The sequence below is a fragment of the Lissotriton vulgaris genome, chromosome 10 (genome assembly GCF_964263255.1).
Source record: "Lissotriton vulgaris chromosome 10, aLisVul1.2, whole genome shotgun sequence".
Classification (NCBI taxonomy): Eukaryota; Metazoa; Chordata; class Amphibia; order Caudata; family Salamandridae; genus Lissotriton; species Lissotriton vulgaris.
Window position 1 is genome coordinate 1014570008 of NC_141698.1, and position 13125 is coordinate 1014583132.

At 48.8% G+C, this 13125-nt stretch overlaps 1 protein-coding gene across 1 annotated transcript; it reads left to right on the forward strand.

Moving 5' to 3' along the window:
* The first annotated feature begins 576 nt into the window (after positions 1-576).
* On the forward strand, positions 577-12255 carry LOC147689181 (uncharacterized). Its single transcript, XM_086939879.1, has 9 exons — positions 577-643; positions 1285-1398; positions 2584-4269; positions 5008-5107; positions 5640-5788; positions 8344-8456; positions 8736-8825; positions 10931-11053; positions 12061-12255. The coding sequence occupies exons 1-9, from the start codon at positions 577-579 to the stop codon at positions 12253-12255; spliced, it is 2637 nt and encodes an 878-aa protein (XP_086796005.1).
* The last annotated feature ends 870 nt before the right edge of the window (positions 12256-13125 follow it).

A 13125-nucleotide genomic window follows, 5' to 3' on the forward strand; every position in this document is an offset into this window, starting at 1 on the left:
ATTTTATATTCTCTAGGGAGGGATGCATTTCATTCCCCTTTAAACCGATGTATTTTCTGTGGAAATCTGAGCACCTTCTCCCTCCCTTCCCCGTCTCTGCCCTGTCTCTGGAAATGTATTCCTGCCTGTCCTGGACACTGTCCTGTATGTGAGTTGTGACCCCTGCTGCTAAGGGTGCCCGTAGAAGCAGCTCGCGGGTATGAAACCCCCTTCCATGTTTCGTACCACGCAGCTGGGGGGGGGGGGGGGGGGGGGGGGGGGGAGAATGAAAAGGGGGAGGGGGGGTGGAGGTTGCAAGGCGCTGCCCTTTCGGGAAAATCCCACTGCCCCGTGAGTGACAGCGACTAGACACGCCCCCCGGGGACACTGTAGATAAAGAGCTGCTGGGCCGGGTGTGAAGTGAGACACAAGCGGTGACTGACCCGGGCGCACTCCAACTACCCCAGCCTGACGGGCTCCAGATTCACCCACGCTCCGGATTCAGCCCACACTCCAGACTCACTGCGGATTCAGACCAAACTCCAGACTCACTTCGGATTCAGCCCAGACTCAATCCAAATTGACTCCAGCCGCAGGATGCCGGAGCCAGGGAAGGCCCCAGAGCCCCTTCACTATTCCATTGGGATCTTGTCCATCTCTGCAGGTAGGACCCATACTGCCACTTCGTCATGTTTGATGCCTTTATATAGCGCTAGGATCCGATTGAGGCAGGCAAGCGCTTTGTGAATGGAGAGTCCAGGGCTCTGTTTAGATGAGGTGTAAGGGAATCATATTAGTGTTGAGTTGTTTTCTGAGGCTTAAGAGAATGGTTTAGGATGGGTTAGGGCCAGGAGCCGGTAGAGCTGGCGAGAGTCAGTGACATGCTATCTTCACAACTCAGTGCGACTGACTGTTTCAGCTCCACCGGCCTTCGGAGCAGAAGCCTCTCAGAAAGTCTTGGGTCCCCTATAGCTCAGCTCATGTCTGAATACAGCCATGTAGGCGCTTTCTCCCAGTACCTCACCTGTAACCAATCATTATTGAATATTGGAATAATAAAGTGAACAGATGTTTTCTGGGTTAAGGCGCGTGCTGCGGAGATCTGAAAGGAAAGGTGTGTGTTTGTGTCACGGATGTCTTTGCTGTGTATCCGGGTTCCTCCCAAGATGGAAGAGAGGCTGGTGTGAGTGTACGTTATCATTTCATGTCTGTCTCTGTGTTTCCAGACTCCCTCCTAAAGAGGGACCCTGGCAGGCGTGTGTTTTATTTATCTTTGCATCATGGCTGTCTTTGCTGTTCTTCCAGGCTCCCTCCTGCTGGCAGTGACGTCATACAGCTCCTCCAGAGCCACGCCCCTCATCCCCAGTACACCCCTGGGGGTCCTGCTGGTCATATTGGCAGCTCTGCTGGGATATACAGGTGAGATCACACGCGTGGGGTTCAGGGGAAGTAGAGAGGGAGGCATACGGCTGAGAATGTGCGACTTAAATACACCATGATTGCTTCAATGCGCTTATGACATCTCAATATGGGAATGTAGTGCTTGAAACTAATGCTAGGTGGAGATGCCCAGAGAGGAAGTCTTCCCTCGCCCACCCTGTGGGAGGGCCTCGGGGTTATGAGTAAGAAAAGAGACCCCTTCTTTCGCATAATGATAGGAAAATAAACCTGTCGAAAAGCCTGGTGCCGGTTCTGTGGGTCAATGGTGGGTAAATAAAGTGCAGTCCAGGAATCTATAAAGCCTGATCCCGGCTCAGGGCTGAGAGTTTGCAGAACTGGTGAGAACTATCGTCCAGGGAAGACAGGAAGTTACATTGATGCTGATCTGAACCTTTTTCTTGTTCCATTTCTCGATCTTGTTTCCACCTCTGCTTTCTCCCTCGGGCCATCATTGTTCTCTTTCTTTTTCCTCACTTCCAATACTTTTATCATTCTTTTCTTTCAATGATTTTCTTTTCCCTCTTTAGTCACTTCTCCCCTCCGTCTCTCTTCCTCTCTCTATCTACTATATTTATCTCATTCCTCACACTACCCACTTCCTTAAATTTGTGTTTTCATTTACTCAGTCTCTCTGCTTGTTATTCTCTCTCTCCTTTCTGCCGTGGCTCTTTTTATTCCTTTGCCACACTTTTCATTGTATAGTTTTCTTTAATGTTTAATTTACTTTTCCCTTCTCTCTTTCTTTATCTCCTCACTTTGTTCCTCCTCTTTCTCTTCATCACTCATCCTTTCTCTTTTTCCATCCTCTCCCTTTTGTCTAATTTTCTTTCTTTCAGTATTTACCTCTCTCTTTTCCTACCTCCTTTCTTATTTTCGTCTCTCAATCCTCTTCTTAGCACGTTGTCTCTTGTTTTGTTGTCTAGTTCCCTTTTTTTATTTAAATGTATGTCTCCCATCTCTCTTTCTCTGTCTCCTCTCACTCAATCCCTTTCAATCCTCTAATGTTCTCCCCTTTCAGCTTTCTTTCTCTTTAAACCTACCTTTCCCATATTAACTTCTTCCTTTCAAATCTTTCACTCTCTTTCCAATCTCTACCTTGTCACCTACTTGTGTCTCTAATTTTCTTTCTTCCTATATTTACTTCTCCTTTCTTCTCTTCCGCAGGAGTCCGCAGGAGCCGTGGTCTTGTCCCCTTGTTTGCCTCCTTCTGCCTGACGGTCTCAGCGCTATGGTGCTCTAAGGGAGTGATCCATATCCTGGACGGGCAGGGGGTCCTCAGCGGGTCCCTTGATCTTCGTAATGCCATGGTCCCTGGTCTTGCAGCCTTTACCCTGGGACTGCTCATCATCAGTCTGGTGGCCATCCTTCAGAAGGAGGCTGCCCTCGCCATGATGGCGTTGGCCATCTCGCTCTCCGCTGCCCATGAAACCGCCACATACTATGACAGTAGGTTTGGTGCCTCGGCGGTGGCTTCTAACCACCTCCTCGTCTGTCTTGTTGGGGCGTACTTTGGTGGAGGGAGGCTCATTCATATACTTACTGGGAAGTTGGTCACCCTCCCTGGCACAGATCTGGCTACGGCTAAAGCCATCCCCCAAGGCTCACCCATGGCCGCCAGCAGCAACGACCAGGTCATCATTGGGCTGATCTTGAATATGGTGTCCGCCAGCGTCTTTGGGTGCAGGGTCCTGGGAGTGACCACCAGTCTCTTTGTGGGGCAGGTGCCTTGGCTTTGGATGGCGGGGGTCTTCCAGATTGGGGTCTGCATCCTGTCGTATCGATCCTTGGATACCCTGGCGGCCACCTTCTTTGGCTTCACCTCCATCCTGCGGTTCGCTGAAGGGTATTCCTTGCTCTACCAGTTCTGGCAGGCCACTGAACCCATTTTCCCTGTCCCGCTACTGGTGGTCTTTCTGCTCCTGTTCATGGTCTTGGCTGTATTCATGGCTGGTAGGAGCCTGGTTGATGGGCTGTATCCGTTGTTTTATGTGACCTACTGCATCGCTTTGGCTTCACGTCCCACTGGTTTCTTCCATGGTGGGTCACAAGGAGTGAATGTGGCTATCTACGTGGCTTCAGCACTTATGACCCTCATTAAACTTTACAACATGAAAGCGGCCACCAAGATTCCAACAGGGGAGGGGATTGTTAAGAGCCTGTTCACACCGATTAGCATTTTCAAGTTACGCCAAGAAAAAGACCTGCATGTTCCTTACCTCGGCTATTCTAAGTATGCGGATGGAGAGGTGCTTGGCCACGCAGGCAGCATTTTGGCCGCCTTTGCAATCACTATGTCTGTGGACCCAACAGACGCACGTGCCACTGTCGTCCTACCGTGGGTGGTGGTAGCTGGAGGGCTTCTGAAATGTGTCTGTGGCTCTGTGGCCTTCTCGCGTGGTAAGACCCTTGAGAGCAGCACCTTTATTCTTTATGGAGTTATGTGGATCATCTGGGGTCTCACCAGGTACGGTGGCCTCTACGGCCCCACGAGGGGCTTCCACGTGGCTGTGGGCATCATCTGCTTCATGCTCTTGAATGGGTTCATTATTTTCTGCACGCTGTTCCTAAGCAAAGCCTGGTTCCTGTATTGCCTCACCTTTGAACTCATCCTCATCAGTTTTCTATTGGACGCCATCGCAGCCCTCCCAGTTGGGTATGACATTGCTGTCACCATCATCTTTGGCCTGGTCAGCTTCTACTGCTTCCTGGCTGGGCTGGTCAGTAACACCTTTGAAGAACCCCAGCTGCCCATGGGCCGCCCACTTCTGCAGCTCCAGGGGCATGGGGGTGGAGCCTCCAAGTGCCCCCACCTTCCTGCCAGGAGGGCCACATCCGTCAAGCAGATCGCAGGTAAGGAGATTCTGGGGGTAAATCCTTTTTTTTTAATGTTGAGAAATTTAAAACTCTACTAATTTGATAACAGTTATGTCTGCAATTTTTAAATGTTTCTATTCTTAGTTTAACAAAGTTGTACATTGTTTACTGCTAAACTTTGTCCGGAAAGACTTAGTGAAAACATGATTTTACCAGTAGAAAAATTTCTCCTTGGCAAAAATAAGACTTCTATTTTACCTCCAAGTCACATTTTGAATCCTTAATAACATAAGTCATATTATAGTTTGTACTTCTTTGTTATATCCATATTTTTTCGGGGTTTTGTGGAAAAATCAAGCTGAAATTAGTATATTTCCACATTCATTTAACCGATAAATATACACTTATGGTTGAATGTCTGCCAGGGTTCAGTGCTGTGAACACTTCAGAAGATAAATCAGTGCATTATGTGAAAATATGTGAATTTCAGTATCAAAGTTGTGCATATCTACTGCTGTTAAAGCCTTTTACTAAAATGCCTTTCTTTTTTTAACCCCCTTATCTATCAAGCCACACATCTATTGACCTGGCAGTCATGGCAAACAGGGTTTCGAATTACTCAAAAGCACCCCAATTTCAGTTTTTATCCACATTTAAAAATAAATACATGCAAAAAAATAAATGTTTTCTGTCTGCATTTATCTGCAAAAATCGTAAACACGGAAAACAGGGAGCCTTACCTATAATCATGGGGTTCTTGCTCTTCTGTTGCAGAAATCATGAAGGATGGAGGAATCTGTGGTGTCCCCACAGACACGGTGTATGCGGTGGTGGGAGCCTGTAACCGGCCGGCGGCCGTGGAGAAGGTGTACAGGTGAGTGTTATCTTCACAGCCCTTATTTTCAATCAATAGTGAATATTTTAAATTGATGAATTCTTATAACAATGAGAACCACAGAATGAAACAGCCAAACACCAATTACATTGAGGAAACCCGAGAAAGAAACAACAATATACCAAGAGCAGAGAACCCCTAGAAAAGAAGCAACAACAAACAAGTAACCTTAGACACTTCTGTAAAGAAGAAACCAAACGTCCTTATAAAACTGAGAACAGACCAGCAGTACTATCCCTCTTTCTGCACCTTTTGGGGCATGTGAAAAACCCCTAAAAACCAGGATTCATTTTGTGACAAGTGAAAAGGACCAGTGTCTTGCTCTATATGACTGTATACATCGTTCAGTCTTAAGATGGAGAGTAGATCTCATCCTAAATCTTCCTTTTTCCATCATCATGTCCCTGCTGGTGGTCTGAGATTGGCCAGAATCTCAACTCTGGATCCTCCAATCCCAGTGAGACGGATCTCGTCCCTTCACTCAGTTGACCTCTGTCTTGTTTCCTTTCAGGACAAAGCTGAAGCCCAAGGACGCCCCCATGTCCATCTGGATCTCGACCTTGAAGCAGCTGGAGCCGGCTAGACACCTGTTCAGCCCTCTGCTCTGGGACTTCATGCAGGCGGCCTGGCCTTCGCAGATGAGCCTGGTCATACCAAGAGGTGAGCAGGGGGTCTCTATCTGAGAGCACATGAAGACCAGCAGATCCCAGTTCATGACCACAAACAAGGGGGAAAGATGAAAAAAGTAACACCCATCATCTGGATACAAACCTACCACACACATTAATTGTGACTGCGGACTAGGACCCGGTCCCACCCGCCCCAGGCGTCAATGCTTCATGTGTACACACAGACCATACATGCTCTTCAGCTTCCATGTAGGATTGTTTCCATGTTCCCTCATGTACTGTTTCTTTACCGCTCCTGTTGCAAACATTCACCACAACTTCCGAGTGTGATCTGACCCGTTACATTAGAGTCGCCTGTCCTGCCAACACCTGTGCTTTATCCTTCACATGTCTATAGGGAGGAGACCCCTACAATGCCTTATCCATGTATATAGGACAAGCACCAACATACTGCCTGCTCTGTGAGTCTAAGGAGGATCTTTAGTGATTATTTGGATCTTGGGCGCTCCTGTAAATATTCTGTTCCATAACTGCAGAGGATGTGCACTGTCCGCTCACTGACCTGTATCCTTCTCTACAGGGTCTGAGCCTCTCCATTATCTGCCCTCACCCATAGGAAGAGCACTGCCCGCTCACTGACCTGTATCCTTATCTACAGGGTCTGAGCCTCTCCATTATCTGGCCTCCACCCATAGGATGAGCACTGTCCGCTCACTGACCTGTATCCTTCTCTACAGGGTCTGAGCCTCTCCATTATCTGACCCCACCCATAGGAAGAGCACTGCCCGCTCACTGACCTGTATCCTTCTCTACAGGGTCTGAGCCTCTCCATTATCTGCCCTCACCCATAGGATGAGCACTGTCCGCTCTCTGACCTGTATCCTTCTCTACAGGGTCTGAGCCTCTCCGTTATCTGACCCTACACATAGGAAGAGCACTGCCCGCTCACTGACCTGTATCCTTCTCTACAGGGTCTGACCCTCTCCGTTATCTGACCCCATCCATAGGATGAACACTGTCCGCTCGCTGACCTGTATCCTTCTCTACAGGGTCTGAGCCTCTCCATTATCTGACCCCATCCATAGGATGAACACTGTCCGCTCGCTGACCTGTATCCTTCTCTACAGGGTCTGAGCCTCTCCATTATCTGACCCCACCCATAGGAAGAGCACTGTCCGCTCGCTGACCTGTATCCTTCTCTACAGGGTCTGAGCCTCTCCATTATCTGCCCTCACCCATAGGATGAGCACTGCCCGCTCGCTGACCTGTATCCTTCTCTACAGGGTCTGAGCCTCTCCATTATCTGCCCTCACCCATAGGATGAGCACTGTCCGCTCTCTGACCTGTATCCTTCTCTACAGGGTCTGAGCCTCTCCATTATCTGCCCTCACCCATAGGATGAGCACTGCCCGCTCGCTGACCTGTATCCTTCTCTACAGGGTCTGAGCCTCTCCATTATCTGCCCTCACCCATAGGATGAGCACTGTCCGCTCACTGACATGTATCCTTCTCTACAGGGTCTGACCCTCTCCATTATCTGCCCCCACTCATAGGAAGAGCACTGTCCTCTCACTGACCTGTATCCTTCTCTACAGGGAGTGAACCTCTCCATTATCTGACCCCATCCATAGGATGAACACTGTCCCCTCACTGACCTGTATCTTTGTCTACAGGGAGTGAACCTTTCCTTCATCAGACCCCGCCTGTGGGAAGTGCACACTTTGCTGTCTGTATCGAGTATAGATGAAAGTTTCTCTTCATCATCTGACCCACACCTATAAGGTGACATCTTTACACTGCCTGACATATCCCAATAGGGATCCTCTCCATTATCAGAGCCCCCTCTACAGGGTGAATATTGTCCTTTGCACGCTTTTTGCCTATAAGGAGATGTTAGTTCATCATCTGACCCTTCCTACCTATAGTGCGAGCACCTGTGTAGTTTGAAGGCTGGTAATATAGAGGCTTCGAGTCCTGGCCGCATTGAATATTGGCTTCCAGGGATGAGCTGAACAGCAGCAGGGCACGTTGTGAGTTTAGTGCACACCATAGGATCCTCCTGTGGCTTGGGAGGAGAGGGGTGCTCTTGTGAGCGCGCAGGAGAGGGCCACGTTCGACTGGTGCGTAGTCACTCACAGTGACTGCATGGGATTGGGGTATTTCCAAGGGTAACCCCTCACTTTACCAGTGTTTTTTTGTGTATTTCTCCATCATGCAGGACTCACATCAGTGGTTAGTTTTTAAGTGGAGGGGCCCATAGCTTTCCTGAATGGTGGGGTTTAGCAAATACCAAGGCTGTCTGACCTTGTTCCTCCTCATGCCTCTTCCTCCCACAGCCCTGCACTTCTTGTCTCTTTATCTCATTTTGAACTTTCTTCATCCTTGCTTTCATTGTCGCTGTTTTCCTTTCTTTCACTTCTTCCTTATTTCTCTCTTTTCTGCCTTTGCCCTCTTGCTCTGAGGTCCAAGTGTGATGATGAAATAAAAAAGCTGTGGTCCCCAAACATGAGTGCTGGTGCCTTTCAATGGCAGACACCTGCCCAAAATAAGCCCTGCTCACACCTTTCTGTCTTCTTGAACCCACAGGCGAGTGGCTGCAGTGCTTCGGACTGGAGGACTCCGCTAAGTACATTGGCACCGCAGAGAGCATCGCCATCAGGATCCCGGATTGTTCTGTGACCACATCCCTGATTGACCTGGTGAGTTGTCCGGTTGTAGCGGGATGCCAGCACTGCCCGGGCATGGCTGGCACTGTTCTGCCACCAGTGATGAGCATGGCTGCCAGTCTGCTGCACCCTTTGCGCGGGCATGAGTGGCACTGAGCTACTAGTCCTGCTCAAGCATGGGTGGTGTACATCAACATACATTTAAGATATGTAAACACATCTCTCTATATCTGGGGAGGGTGAGGGGGACACTGCTTTGTGCCCAATGAAAGTGAGTTGAATCTCCTACTCTGTTTCTTTGTGTCTCACCAGGTTGGGCCCATTGTGGTCTCATCAGCCAATCCGAGCGGAGAAGCCGACACCACTCACCACAACCAAGTGTACGCCAAGATGGGAGACAAGGTAAGTACCATTACAAGCACAAGAGGTGTATCTGAGGACACTGTTTAGAACCCAGAGTCCTGATAGACCAATGAGTCTTCTGCGTGGCCTGCATTGAACACACAACATTTACCAGGGATAGCCCATGTGCACTGTCAATTATCCTGATGAAAGGAGGGTTTTTCTAGATAGTTCTGATTTAGTAACTAATCTTTGGTAGTTGTTTTTGCCAAATATACACTGGATAAAGTCTGGATAAAGTTTACAAATGTGATTCGGTTAAAAAAACTTAAAATTGCTCCATGGGACTAGGTGACCAGTGACAACTTAGTTTACCGACTGCAAAGCATTTCAAAATGATGTGATGGTCCCTCTTCTATATCTAGGGAAGATCCCAGAGTGGGATGTTGAAGGTGTGCGCAGCATGACTGGGGGATCCCAGAGTAGGATGTTGAAGGTGTGCGCAGCATGTGTGGGGGATCCCAGAGTAGGATGTTGAGGGTGTGCGCAGCATGCGTGGGGGATCCCAGAGGAGGATGTTGAAGGTGTGTGCAGCATGTGTGGGGGATCCCAGAGTAGGATGTTGAAGGTGTGCGCAGCATGCGTGGGGGATCCCAGAGTAGGATGTTGCAGGTGTGCGTAGCATGCGTGGGGTATCCCAGAGTGGGATGTTGAAGGTGTGCGCAGCATGCATGGGGGATCCCAGAGTAGGATGTTGAAGGTGTGCGCAGCATGTGTGGGGGATCCCAGAGTAGGATGTTGAGGGTGTGCGCAGCATGCGTGGGGGATCCCAGAGGAGGATGTTGAAGGTGTGCTCAGCATGTGTGGGGGATCCTAGAGTAGGATATTGAAGGTGTGCTCAGCATGTGTGGGGGATCCTAGAGTAGGATATTGAAGGTGTGCGCAGCATGTGTGTGGGATTACAGAGTAGGATGTTTAAGGTGTGCACAGCATGTGTGGGGGATCCCAGAGTAGAATGTTGAAGGTGTGCGCATCATGTGTGGGGATCCCAGAATAGGATGTTGAAGGTGTGTGCATCATGTGTGGGATCCCAGAGTGGGATGTTGAAGGGTGCGCATGTGTGGGGGATCCCAGAGTAGGATGTTGAAGGTGTCCGCAGCATGTGTTGGGGATCCCAGAATAGGATGTTGAGGGTGTGCGCAGCATGTGTGGGGGATCCCAGAGTGGGATGTTGAAGGGTGCGCATGTGTGGGGGATCCCAGAGTGGGATGTTGAAGGGTGCGCATGTGTGGGGGATCTCAGAGTGGGATGTTGAAGGGTGTGCATGTGTGGGGGATACCCACAACAGTGTGAGGAGGATGCACAAAGTATCTAAGGGTTGTCCTCTGATTAGGGTGATGAAGATGACTGGGATGCGTGGAGGGAGGGGTCCTAGGGAAGAATGGTTAAGGGGTGCCCTGTTCCCGTAGGTGATCCCCACAACAGGGTGAGTAGGATGCTCACAGTATCTTGAGGGGGTCCTCTGATTAGGGTGATGAAGATGACTGGGATGCTTGGAGGGGAGCCGTAGTGGAGAATGGTTAAGGGGTGCACTGTGCCCGTAGGTGACCCCCACAACGGGATGATGAATATCCCAGCTATATCCTGGTGGCTCCAGGATTGGCCAATGCTTATTTAAAGTCCTGGAACCTCAGTTCTGACCCTGGAGCAGGATGGTGAAGATGCAGGCCGTATCCAGAGAGGATCAGAGTGGATTGTTGTCCATGCAAAGCCTCGGGCAGTTGTGACCAATATTTGTAGGAAGGAAAGATGGTGGATAAAAGTGAAGGTCTGGTGTGATGTCACTCATACTGCAGTGAAAGTGAGGCCTCTGCAGTGGAGGAATCCTGGTCGATAGGGGAGATGGTGACCTCACATTTAATAATGCTTGTGTTATTCTTAAACACTCCAGAGAGTAATGACTGGATGATGATACAACAGGATTATTCAGTAGAGTAGAGAGCTCCCTGTTGAGGTGCCCACCATGTCTTTGGTGAGAAGGCGGTCCAACCAGGCCCTGAAATGAAGATAATGATGCCATGGTTTTAGTATCCATGGAAGCCCCGCAGCTGCCTGTGTGATGGGAGTCTGTGGGCGGTGATCTCACCTGTGTCTTTGCTCCTCAGGTGGATGGAGTCCTCTGCAATGGGCCTTCTCCAGAGAACATCGCCTCCACCATCGTCAACTGCACCAAGATCGACAGTGGGACCATCGGGTTCTTCCGGATAGGAACGGTGCCCAAATCCCACGTAAGTAGACTGTGTGTGTGTGTGTGTGTTCATCTGTGAGTCTCTGTGTGTGGTTGTGTGTTTGTTTGTCCCTTTGTGAGCATGTGTGTGTGTGTAGTGTCATCCAGTGGCAAATCCAAGAAAGGCAACTGATCACGAGCTCTTGGAAATTGGGAAAAGAGAGTGGAAAGGACAGAGATAGAGAGAGAGAGAAGGAGACAGAGAGAGAGAGAGCGAGAGAGAGAGAGAGAGAAAGAGAGAGAGACAGAGAGAGAGACAGAGAGAGAGAGAGAGAGAGAGAGAGAGAGAGAGAGAGAGAGAGAGAGAGAGAGAGAGAGAGCGAGAGAGAGTGTGTGTGTGGAGCCTAGGATGTTGGATGTCCAGGGGCAGGGGGTTGCATGTGGAGTTACAGGAGTGCCACCACAAGAAGGATGTTTGAATGTCTATGGAGGAAGCAAACCTGAAGATTGGAGTTCTCAGGGGCCATATTTAAGAACATTTCTCACTCCAGTCTGATGCCACACACAAAGCTGCTGATAGAGTAAAATGTGGAAGCCCCAGAGAAGAAATTGTGGGGCATAAACATGTCAGGAGAGGAGTCATGTCATGCCAAGAGTATGTGTTTGAAGTAGGGTCTAGCTGAGCATATCCAAGAAGGTAGTAAATTCAGAGAGGGGACTAGAGCATAGATGGCCGAGGTGAGCTTGTGAGAAAGTGTTACTCATAGCATTTAAAAAGTCGTTAAAACGTCACTCATAATTACTCTGAAATTATGAAAATGTCACACATAGCAATCTGAAACCTTGGCAGATATGCATTAGTTTCTTAGAAGAACAGACATAAGATTACTGCAGCCCTCACGTTCTATCACAACTCTGAGTACAGCCTGAACGCACTGTCGGAAGAGTGGAAGATTCCATTCTAGCTCTCTCTAAGGGGGAGGCATGCAGTCGTACTTTGTCCAGACCCCTGGTGGTGAAGTCATGGCATTGCTCCTTCAGTAATGGCGCCGGTGTCTCTCATTACAGGTGATCCAGCTGTTCAAGCAGGTCCAGATGAAGCACAGCTCCGATCTTGTCTCCAGCGCCTTCACCGAGGTCCCTTTTGAGCCACCATACTCGTCCAGTTCCATCACAGAGCACACGCTGCCCAAGAGCTCCGAGGACCCTTCCCAGCAGTCTTACGTCAATGGAGGATTCAGCATGGAGGATGAGAAGTTGTGATGGACTTGTGTGGGGAGAGCGCCACCTAGTGGCGCAGGAAGGGTGCCCGTGACTCTAGAAGCAAGGAGAAAGGACCTACAACACAGAACACAGTCATCCTGGGATGCAGTGGAACCTGAAAAGGCTGGTGCCTTTAATAAAAATGCAACAAACCTGTTATATTTAGCTTTGGTGACTTTCCTGCTGCCCAGCTGGTGTGGGTCTTGGAATGCCTGATGTCATCATAGAATCTTGGGTGCCTGGCTGGTGTGTGTACTGGCAGTTGATGGCAGGCAGGCTGAGTGGCAGGGAGGCCACTCCTGGTGGGGTTATTGTCTTCTTAACTCTTTTACTTGAAACTGGAACTTGGAACTAACCTTTATTAAATCCAGCTTGTCTTATACCTGACTTAAGAACTTCTTTATGTACAACAAAACCTTTACCATCTTGGACGAGTATTCCAAAGTCATTGATCACTGCAAAGTCCTAGATGGCAGACACCTCGCCCGGCTCGAGAGGGTTCACCCCATCTCTTGAGTTTGATATTGCACACCTGTACTGAAACTCTTTATTTAATATGTTCTTTATCGCATTCTTGAGATTGTTTCAATGTGTACAACATCTTATTGGTAAGGTTTTCAAAACATCTGTATTTTATTTATCAATGTATTTATTCATTTTTTGTATTTTGTATATGAATAAACTCAAGTCTAAACGTATGTTATTTACCTTTTTTTTCTAAATCAGTCCATCAGTTCAATCTTGCATCCAGTTCGCAAGCTAAATAAAGCCATTTTACATTCTCAAAAAATCCTCTTCATAGCACTTAACCGACTGGGCGCTATAGTTTGAGTAGTGAGGAGTGGTGGAGCCTAAACCCGCTAAGGGCAG

Coding starts and splice junctions, on each gene's coding strand:
- LOC147689181 (XM_086939879.1), top strand. CDS start 577: ATGCCGGAGCCAGGGAAGGCCCCAGAGCCCCTTCACTATTCCATTGGG. Junction 1,399..2,583: donor AGCTCTGCTGGGATATACAG/GTGAGATCACAC, acceptor TCTCTTCCGCAG/GAGTCCGCAGGAGCCGTGGT. Junction 5,789..8,343: donor GAGCCTGGTCATACCAAGAG/GTGAGCAGGGGG, acceptor TTGAACCCACAG/GCGAGTGGCTGCAGTGCTTC.